The sequence below is a fragment of the Neovison vison genome, chromosome 10, assembly GCF_020171115.1.
Source record: "Neovison vison isolate M4711 chromosome 10, ASM_NN_V1, whole genome shotgun sequence".
NCBI classification, from domain to species: Eukaryota; Metazoa; Chordata; class Mammalia; order Carnivora; family Mustelidae; genus Neogale; species Neogale vison.
This window is the reverse complement of record NC_058100.1, coordinates 65,182,648-65,193,456: the sequence shown is the minus strand read 5'-3', so window position 1 is coordinate 65,193,456 and position 10,809 is coordinate 65,182,648. Positions and strand designations below refer to the sequence as shown.

The 10,809-nt window shown below is 52.3% G+C and overlaps 1 protein-coding gene across 1 annotated transcript in view; it reads right to left on the bottom strand.

The window, feature by feature from the left end:
• Positions 1-2,141: 2,141 nt before the first annotated feature.
• PLXNA2 (plexin A2) overlaps positions 2,142-10,809 on the bottom strand; it is a 213,398-nt gene continuing 204,730 nt past the window's right edge. The window contains exons 30-32 of the mRNA XM_044267494.1: positions 9,450-9,662; positions 8,399-8,549; positions 2,142-7,225 (exon numbers count right to left, since the gene is read on the bottom strand). Of these exons, the coding sequence (XP_044123429.1) occupies positions 7,130-7,225; positions 8,399-8,549; positions 9,450-9,662 (460 nt within the window). The 3' untranslated portion in view covers positions 2,142-7,129. The remainder of the gene's footprint in view (positions 7,226-8,398; positions 8,550-9,449; positions 9,663-10,809) is intronic.

Genomic DNA, 10,809 nt, shown 5'->3' with positions numbered 1-10,809 from the left:
GCGGGGCAGGACTCACTGTGCCTCGACCTGGGAATACACCAGTGAACTGGACACAGGTGTGTGTGTGTGTGTGGGGGGAGATTCCCTCTTCCCCGTCACTTCCTTCCCTGAAGCAGATATTTGATATTTGATAATAGGCCTGCTTTGGGGCACCTGGGTGGCCCAGTCCCTTAAGCGTTGGGCTCTTGACTTCGGCTCATGGGTCGTGGGATCCAGTCCCAGAGCTGTGTCCCGCTCTGCTCAGCGCGGAGGCCGCTTGAGATTCCCCTCTCTCCCTCTCCCTTTGCCCCTTCCCCTGCTCACACACACTCTGTCTCTCAAAATGAATCAATATTAATAATAATAATAATAATAATAAAATAATCTCACGTCCAAGTTGTTGAGGGACGAGCGGGGAGTGGCACGAAGGCCCAGGGAGCCCGAGGAGAAATGGCCTCCTCCTCCGTGCGGTCGGGGCTGCGCGGGGCCCCAGGCCAGCCAACGGCGGGATCCCAGCAAGCGCAGCCGAGCCTGGTCTCCGGGGACTGCCCCGCCCCACACGGTGACCGGGCTCCCCCCGGGCTCAGCAGGGTCTTCTGTCCCTGCGGTGGAACGCACCGCCGCTGCACCCTCAGCGCGGTGGGAAACGGCGCGCTCATGCTAGGCGCGCCTCAGCGCTCTGCTCTTCGCCTGGCTCTTCAGGGTGTCGTGTTTGCATTTTCTCACCCTCAGGACCAGCATTTGCATCTCTCCAGTCTCTCCGGGAACAGCGCATGCGTGCGTGCGTGCGTGCGTGCGTGCCCACACGCATGCGCACAGACTTCGTAAATGCAGAGCCGCCCAGTCAGCAGTGGCACATCTTAGCAGGGATGCTCTCTTTGAATCCAGCACAGCCCGCACTGCGCTTTTATATGGTTTTGTGCTTCGAGTCCCAGGCCCCATCTATCCGTGTGTTGGCGGTCGCCGCAAGACTGGGCTGGCCTTGACAGCAGGGGCCGTGTCTCCCGCAGCAGACTGCAGGCGCCCTGAAGGCAGGGACGGTCTCCCGCGGCTGACTGGAGGCCCTCGAAAGGCAAAGCTGCATCTCGTCCGTCCTTCAGGAGCCTCTGCTTTTGACGTGGGCGCCAGCCTGGGGCCCCAGAGAACAGCTCTGACCCGGTGGTCATGAGCCTTCAGCGGTCTCCTGATGCACAGTTTCCTGAGATGTCAGACTGACAGATTATCTAGTTGACCTCGTCTACTCTTTTTATCTGCCGAGAGTGGAAGGGTCACCCAGTCACCCACACACTTGGGGATACAAGAGGGAGAAAGAGAAAAATGAGAGGACAGAAGAGGAAAGGAGGCGTGGCATCCTCGGGTCCAGGGATCAACTCAGTCAACTTGCTACCTCCCTGGCTCTTTGCCAGGACTCCACCCGCCCAACTGATTCCCCCGCCAGAGCCCCGCTCCCCACTCCCACTCCCCCCAGCTGGATCTAATAGGACACAGTATCTGGCATCATTCCCCGATGCCCTCTTCATCCCTTAGCTGAAAGTCAAAGGAAAACAACAAAGACACCCTACTCATGGTGTCGCCAAGACATTCCTTTTTTCAGAATCCTTGTGCTTTTCACCAACCTAAAAGGGCAATTGATGAGGGCAATGGCCAAGCGTTCCTCATTTATTATTCCTGCCCCTTCCCCCAGCCTTGCCAGGGTGCCATGCCCTGATGGTAGATGCTTAATACACGTTTTGTGTAAACGAATGAATGTGATTTTCAGGAAGGACCAGGGATGGATCTCCTCATTCTCCTGAGACCTCATCTTCCCTGGCATAAGTGTCTCAACCCTAAGTCTCTGCACTGTCTTTTGTTGGGGAAAAGCTGTATTCTGGGGTCTTGGAGCTAGGGGGCAGTGTCCACCCATTGGTACAAGCTGGAGCAGTGTGTGTGTGTGTGTGTGTGTGTGTGTGTGTGTGTGTGTGAGAGAGAGAGAGAGAGTGTGTGTGTGTGTGTGTTGTTGATGATGACTGGACATTACGAAGCTCCGGCTATAGAGAGACTTCTAGAAGTCCCTTAAAACCACTTAGCCCATCTTTCCTAAGTAGCCTGCTTCTCAGATACGCCCATGAAATGTTATTCTGCATATATGCCGCTGAACAACCAGGCTTATCTGAAGATATGTCTTTTCTTTTTTATCCAGTAAACTTTATTTATATATAACAACAGTACAAATTGTGTCCTTGGCTTGCAAAATAGGAGTGTTTCATATTTACAATAAGTACACAATAATATATTAGAATAACCAAAAAACCCCCATTTTATTGTAACATTTTAAATACTTAATTTTCTTACGGTTTTTATTCCACAACACCTGTAAAAACAACAAAACCAGACAACTATCATTGTATTTTCTTAAAAATATATATAATACAGATTCCAGTGTGTCAAGAAGAGCGGGTTTGGGTAGGAGAAGTTGGGGGGAGATGCAGGTGGGCTCAGGTCCCTAGTTTCATGGTATAAAGAGCTTGTCCCTTGTTCCCCAACACACTTGCTAATGCGGGACCACGTTCCATTATGCCCTGTAATGTCAACATGGAGGGCCAATAAAGCCAAAGTCAGGGCCTTGACTGAAATCCAAAGGTGCCTCCCATCTTCCTTGAGGCTAGACAGGAGAAGCAGGTTGCACAGAAGAAAGGATAGAGCCCAGTCTGAAGGTGAAGCCCTGCTACAGTGAGGAGAGTGAGATGGCGCTGTCCACAAGAGGCCGAGAATCTGTTCGATAAGCAGGGGTCTTGATCAATCAGCTCCCAGGATGGCCCCTGATACCAAGAGTGAAACTTACCTTTTATTCATGGCGTCACTGAGCCCTGGGAGCTAAAACTGCCCTCTTTGGGAAAACCAGGAGAAAGGCAAGAGACGGGGAAGAGAGACTTTAGAGTTATGAAGAGGATGCCGCCATTTTCTCCAAGCCTGTTCCTGAGACAAGGCATCGAAGGTCCTGAACTTGATCTCCCAAGTCTCCCTATGGGATCTGCTTCCACAGCCCTATAACTATGAGGCTGTTTTGCATTTTCTCATCACCTCCTAGCCCCTGGCCCAAGAGTCTCAAGTCTTTTGTGGACAGGCCTCAGGAGCCTCAGAAGCAACAGTGTGACTGGGAAAAAATGGCCTCCCCGAGGGCAGCTGTCAGCCCAGCATTTAACTGCTACAGGTTAATGGGGGCCTGTGTGGCAACTGGGATGCGCCTGGAGATTTATCCGCCAGAGGCTTCACATCCTCTATTTGTTCTGTCCAGATGGTTTTTAGTCCAGCACATCCATCCATTGCTTCTGCTTCATGCTCAGCGGAGCCAGAGGCCTCGAATGCTATTTCTTGTCCTCATTTGGTGGAAATGAAGGAAGGTCAGGAGCTCAAGCAGCAGGGGACAGGCCACCAGAAGCGTCAGCGGCCATGGAAGTGAGAGAGGCTCTCACTGCAGAAGGAATGTCCCCAGAATAAGGTAAGGCAGCTGGGTTGGTCGGCTTTCTTTCTTCTTCTGGCCCCCTTTCTGCAAAATTCCTGCCCTCTGCAGGTGGGGGGAGAACTGTGCCAATTAAGTTGGTGGCAGGGACCAGTAGCTGGAGACTGAATTTGCTAGAAGAAGATTCTTCTTGGTCTTATTGATTGCTGCTTCTCAGCACCCAGAGCAGTCCCTAGCAGACAGCAGCCTGTGAAGGCTCCCCAAATGGAGGAATGGAGGAACCAGTCCCCGCCCTTGAGCGAGACTAACAGCTGATCCACCCTTTGCATGACCGAATTCCGCAAGAAAGGGAGCTTTCTGCAGTGGTGGGTCAGACATGATTTGAGAGATGTGCTGTGGGGCAGGGAGGAGGGCATGCACAGAAATACCTGACCCCCCGACCCCATGCTGAGAGCAGAAGTGGCAGCAGGCCAGCTGGAGGGACCTGTTCCACCAAGACAGATATCTTATCCATCTTTGTCTCGTCCCTTAGCGCCTTCTGTCTTGCCAAGCATATTTCTGGGGTCCTTTTCCAGCAAATTGTCTCTTGTAAAGATTAATGAAACAAATGAAACTGGACTGATTTTTGAAAGAAACTTCCCTTCCTGTCTCCCTCCAAGATGGAAGGGCTTCATGGGGGGTAGGGGCTATGCCTTTTTCCTTACATGAGGTCAAGATATCTTCAAATTAGATAATAGTGAAGAGAGAGGCCAAGTCACTCCCCGTTCTCCACGTTCTACTGGCGTGAACTCCATTGGTTCTTGATGACCCAAAGCCAAGAGCTGGTGGAGGAGGGACAGATGGGAAGCTAGAGTAGGGGCAAGACTCTTTCACCTTCATGGCCTGGCTTGAGTTGAACCAAGTTCTCCTTTCTCTGACTTCCTTCCTCAGAGATCCCCGTGCCACCTCCTTTGCCATCCTGACTTGCCCCACACTCTCATGGAATCCTGAGAAATGTGCCCAAGCCACTTATGCCAGCTCTGGGTCCTCTACCTTCCACTCTCCAGCTGGCCATCCCCCCATCATTCTCTACACTCTTGAGAAACCTTCAAGGAAGCAGCCCCAGGGCAGTGAACGGTCACCCGAAGGAGCTCCTGGGAGATGCTCAGGTAGATGTGTGGAGGCAAGGCTGGTTGAGATGCTGTGGAAATGTCAGACTTCCTTTCACTTCTTCGTAGAGCAAAACCCTGGATGCTGGTCTGTGCAGCCGTGTGATCAGAAAACCTTTGTTCAGAGCTCAGAAGTCATGTGTGGGTGGGCGGGGATTTTCGGTGGCCCCTAGCGACCCCCACTTACGTTCCTCTTGCCTGTATCTTCTCTCCTTTCATCACCGTTAATCACAGGCTCCGAGCTGATAAGCTTTGGGTGCTATGAAGAGCAAACACTTTGGCTTAGTGCAGAAGGCCAGTCATTAGTATTTCTTTCAGGCTATTAATAGGGCCCAGAGAAACTTTAGCAGAAGTGGATTATCAGAAGAAAGTGGCCTTGGCATGGCTGGCTGTGAATTATAATGAAAAGAGCGAGTTTCCTGAGTATTTTTGCTGAATGCTTTTCTCTTTCCCTTCGTCAGCTGCATTCAGGCGAGGAACTGAAGCTGAGGAGACCAGGCAATGTCTGCTGTGTGGTTAGTGCAGCGATCCAGAGCCACACGCCAGGGATGGAAGCCAGCCCTCAGAGCTCCCCCTCCCAGAGCCCTTTCCTGGGAATCCACTGTGGTCAGCAGAGCCTTTGGAGATTGGAATTGTTTGGAGGTAAATCAGGGCACAGAGAAGCTGGGACCCAGAGTTAATTACAGAGGAAATGACCCTGGTCTGGTCTCTCTCGGGCTGGCTGGTCCAGTTTCCCAACACTGCAGCCCCCTGAAAAGTGGAAGGTGGGAAGGGGAGGATGGTTCTTTCCTGCCTGCCCCCTTCCCACCCCTTTGCCTTTCCCTGGCCTTTCTTCTCCCTCTCTCTGATGCTGCTTACAGAGAAGCTGGAGCTGCCTGCTTGGATCCTTGCCAGCGTGGAAGGCCTGCAAACTCTGAAGGCTGTCCCGGTTGCCTAGGTCTTGCTGCCAACAGAGCCACCTTCCCCTGGATGACTCCCACTGGCTTTCATGGGCCCTCTGGGCCAAGGTGTGGAGCTTTGGTCTCTCTGTTTAGAAACTACACTCAGAAGGGTTGGCCATCCATGGTTTTAGGTGTCAGCAGAAGAGAGAGAAAAAGGAAGAAGCCCGGTGAGAAGCCACCCACTTGTCCTTCAAATTCACAGGGACGTGGGAGGCAGACAGGGAGGCAGGAGACAGTCATGTGAGGATGCTACAGTCATTTCTACTGAGCCAAGGGCTCATATGATCGACCAGGAGCTTCCTTCCACACATGAGCAGAGGGTTGTCTCCCCTCTGCAGGCACAAGAGAAGGATAGAAAGAAAGCATCACAATACAGGCGGCCACTTCTTTAACTGATGCTCTTCAAGTATTGCTTGCTGTAAACAGTGTTTGGTTTTTGCTTTCTCTTTAATTGCAAGAAACCCCCAGCAGATTGGAGTAGAACTTACAACCAAACACTCATGTCCCCAAATCAGCTCCCAGATGGGATCTCCTGGAAGCCGGGGCCACACACACCAGACTCCTCTCCAGGGGACCTGGTTGATGACAGGGACTGATGTAAGGCAAAGCTGCCCAGTGTCCTCAGGGAGGCCAGGCGTCTGGTCTGGGAGAGGCCCACCTCTCCCCCACTTCTGATAGTAACTTTAGGGGAACCAAAGGGAAAAGTACCAAAGGTCAGCTCTTCATTTCTTGAGGTTTGAGATTAAATAAAAGAAAACAAACAAACAAACAAACAAAACAGTAGCAGAAAGCATTGGTACCCTACAGACACAGATCTCTCCAGAGATGAGAATATACAGGTGTGTGGTCCATAAAGCTCCTTTCCGGGGCAGCCAGGCTGAGACCCTCCGTGGCCCCACGGTCAGTGCTAAGTTCAGTACTTGCCACTGTCCTAGGGCCGCCGGGATGATTCCAGGTTGTCCAGGCCTCTATTTTGCGAAGTGTTTGGTGTGAACTTGTGCTCATTCTTCTTCTCCTTCTCATGTTCTTGTCATTTCAAGGGAAAGCAAATGATCACTTCCCTTCCAATTCCTCTCAGCTTCTCTTTGCAGGCTTTTTCTGGCATTTGGAAATAGGAGTCATTTGAGGAAGAGGGGGAGGGCGGGGAGAAGGAATGGGGACGGACATCAGATTGAAACAGAAGTGGGACGGGATGAACAGGGAGGCTTTTTGTTTTGTTTTATTTCTGGTTTTTTTTTTTTCCTTTTTCTTAAAAAAAATTAAATAAAGTTCTCATTATTTCCCCAATATACATCAAATGAGTTTTCATGCAAAGCAGCAGTCACAGAGGCAGAACTGTTCCCCAGTTCATGCCTCTCGGCTTGAAGAACCACCTTCTCTGTGCCCCCTGCCTCTCTCCGTGGTTCCTGTGGGTGGACGATACCCGCGGTCTCTCCTGGCAGGGGCCGCGGGGACGGGCCGTGGCTGGCGTGGGGGGGAGGGGCCCTCCCCTCTCCCCGGGATGGGGTCTCAGGGGACAGCAAGCTCTGGGGTCTGCTCCCCTTCACTTGTCCTTCCTTCTGAGACGCCCAGTGTGACAGCTTTCACCGGCCCCTCTTCCTGGGAACGTGCGGCTCCATCTTTCAGCTGTCGATGGACATAGCACTTATGAGCTGCTCCACCTTGTACGCCAGCCGCTGTCGCCGGGCCTGCTCGTCCTGCTCCAGGGCCCCGATGAGCTGAGGAGCAAAAACAAAGGGGCAGAAGACTTCAGGACTCAGTCTCGTAGAGGGAGCCCTTGGCCGAATCCTTTATCCCTCTCCCTGCCTTGCCATTCTGGTGTTTAATGAACACAACTAGGGATACTCTGAAGGACTGACTGCATACATGCATGTATGTGTGTGTGTGTATGTGGGCATGTGTGCACATATATGTATGTATCTTTTTTATAGATTTTATTTATTTATTTCACAGAGATCACAAGTAGGCAGAGAGGCAGGCAGAGGGGGTAAGCAGGCTCTGCAGAGCAGAGAGCCCAATGTGGGGCTCAATCCCAGGACCCTGGGATTAGGACCTGAGCTGAAGGCAGAGGCTTTAACCCACTGAGTCACCCAGGCACCCCAATATATGTATATATCTTAAAATAACGAGTTTCAAATGATATTTGGCATATTTGACAAGGTGCTATGTAAATATTCGCTATTATCATTATTATTATTGGAACTAATGCTAAGTTCAAGGACAATGCCAAGGCGTGCCTTGGAAATTCTCCGGAGCTGTCCTGTCGACCTCTGCTCATGTTAAGGTCCGCCTGCGTGCCTGAAATGTGGCTGCCAGCGTCTGCCCCAAGTGCAAAGAAGAGTCTGATTCATTGTCTGAGAGAGGATGAAATTAGGTATACAACACTTTGAAAGGAACAACAATTATGTTATTAAAAGTGTTACTGAGTGTGTTAACAATGAGTGAAAGACAATGAAATGTGTAAGAAAGCGCAGGGTGAATTGGAGAGGAGAGGCTGCCGCCTAAGGGAATGGGAAGGAGTTCTGACCTCACTTTTTTTTTTTCCCCTTTCTTTTTTAAAGATTTAATTTATTTATTTGACAGACAGAGAGAGAGATCACAAGTAGGTAGAGAAGCAGGCAGAGAGAGAGGAGGAAGCACGCTCCCTGCTGAGCAGAGAGCCTGATGCAGGGCTCCATCCCAGGACCCTGGGATCATGACCTGAGCTGAAGGCAGAGGCTTTAACCCACTGAGCCACCCAGGCGCCCCCTGAGCTCATGGGTTTTTGACTCCTTGACTTCGTCATCTAAATTAGCCTCTTTTGCTGTTATTGATGGGCTGAGCCCGGTGTTCTGTGTAGACTGCCCCCCAGCTGCATGTGGCCCTCTGTCCCCTCCCTGGCCCCGCCTTACCTCTTCACTGTACTTGCTGACGTAGGAGTAGATCTCATTGAGGGCGCTCAGCATATTGAACTCCACCGCGTGCAGGCGGGACTGCTCAGCCAGGTAGGCATTCATGTCCTGGTCGCTGATGGCAGGGAGCTTGGCGATGTCTGCGTAGTATCTGACGTAAAGAGGACAGGCTCCTTAGTGGGGACCCGGCACCCACTCTCCTGCAGGACTCCGACCTCAGGCCCCTTGAGAGCACGGGATGTCCCCAGTTGCTCCTGCCTCCTTACTTCTCTTCTGATAGGTCTTCCTGTGGTTCCTTGCCTCAAGCTAAGGTTGAGTCCTAGAGACTGGTGCTCACTAGGCCAGACTCCATCCACCTGGGAGCTTCCACTGCAGCGCCGCCCCCCGCCCCCACCCTCCCAGAATGTTTAAAAGCCCAGATGCTGACCAGACTCTGGACTCCTTGTCTTCCAATTCCCAGATCTACTACTTGCTGGCTGTGTGACCTTGGGCAAGTTACTTAGCCTCTCTGAACCTCAGTCTCCTCATCAGTAAAATGGGGAGGGTAATATTTACTTTGCAACTCCCTTGGATTTTTGTTTTTTAAAGATTTTATTTATTTATTTGACAGAGAGAGAGAACGATCACAAGTAGGCAGAGAGGCAGGCAGAGAGAGAGGAGGAAGCAGGCTCCCCGCTGAGCAGAGAGCCCGATGCGGGCCTTGATCCCAGGACCCTGGGACCATGACCTGAGCAAAAGGCAGAGGCTTTAACCCACTGAGCCACCCAGGCACCCTCCCTTGGATATTTTAATGATAGATAAACAAATCTTTATTACAGCACTGGTTGCTTACCAGGTGCTCTATAAAAGGTAATCAGAATGATAATGATCTGACCTCCAAGGGCACAAATTTCCCCTTCTCCCCCCAAAGCAGAAGTTTGGATATGAGAGCCTGAGATCCAAGGGTACCACAAACATGGCTGTGGGCTGTGAATCCTGTCAGTGAGGCCCGTGGGATGGTAGATGGCACACACAGACGGAGGTGAGGGCCTGTCCTGGGGGGGCTACTGACCTCTCCACCCAGCTCTTGTAGCTGGGGATGTCCTTGGCATACAGTAGCTTGTTGGAGGGGGAGTCTTTGCCCAGCCGGTGCTCTGATGTGGAGCAGGAGTCCATGAAGGTCTGGGCCACCACAGACAGACAGGCATCCGTGATGCTGCCCTTGTGAATGTCGAACACAAACTGGGGGTTCTTGATCACGTTCACCCAGAAGCGCAGGGGGAGGCTGCAGGGAAAGGCAGAGCAGACCCTGAGGGCCGAACCTCGGCCGCACCCCGATGGTGTCCATCAACAACATTCCTCTCCTCGCTCTACCAGTAGTAATTCTCTCCCCGGAGGGCAAGGGAATGAAACCACAGAGAGCTGCTCGGGCCAGGGCTGCGAATCTTGTCTAGGCTGCTCCTGACCCTGGGGCAAGGGAGGGGGTGCCACTCTATGCTAACTGGGTGCTGACCCTGAGCCTTGACCACCGCAGGGTAGACATGGCTGGGTTCTGTTCCATCCAGGCAGCTTTTCCCAAAGGCCTCCAGGCCCCCAGGGAAGCCTAAGGACAGAGAACTGCGTGATTTTCTCAGAGCTTCAGACAAAGCCACCAGCCTAGAGTCCCTCTGCAGTGCCCTCGGCCATTGTCCTGAAAGACGCAGCCCCAGGCATTGCCTGGGAACCTGCACAAAGGGCACCACCTGTGCTCCCCGCCCAGCCTGGCCCCTGACGCTGCTTCCCAGGACTGGCCAGGCCCACTGGGGCTGAGCGGTGGGCCCCCCTGGGGACAGCTCTTTCAGGGATCTCCCCAGGGTTCTCTCCTCTCTGGGCAGGGGCAGGGGGAGGAGAGGAAGCCATTGTCGGCCTGCTGGGAACGAACTCACTGCAGCTCTAAATTTTTCCCACCCCAAGAGGAACTGATCAGTCATTAGGAGTGTTCCTTCTTGCAACTTGGGAATTTATAACCAGAGCAGAATGGGTTTTCTCTGCTTCTGAGGCCTTCAGGAGGCTCAGCCCATTTACTCCCCTTCAAAATCATGACAGCTGCTGTTTCTGTGCGTTTTCCAACTTGGCCTTCTCCTCCAGTTGCCTTCAGGGCCCTAACTCCTGGGCTTCTCTGTGGAATGGTCTTTGTTCCCTGGCTTGTCCTTCTGGCCTGAGATGACATTCCAGAAATTCAGCCTACCCCTCTTCTCCCCTTCTTCATCGCCTCTTGACCCTCAAGCACCCCGAATGTTCCCGAATGTCTCCATCATGCCAAGTCTTGGGAAGATCCACTTTGCCCATTCTAAGTCCTTCCAGGATGATTTCTGCTTATCTTTCAAAGGAGAACAGGATGGCGCTTTTCTGCAGCCGGGAAGGAGCTGCCTGGGCTGAGAAGTGACTCATCT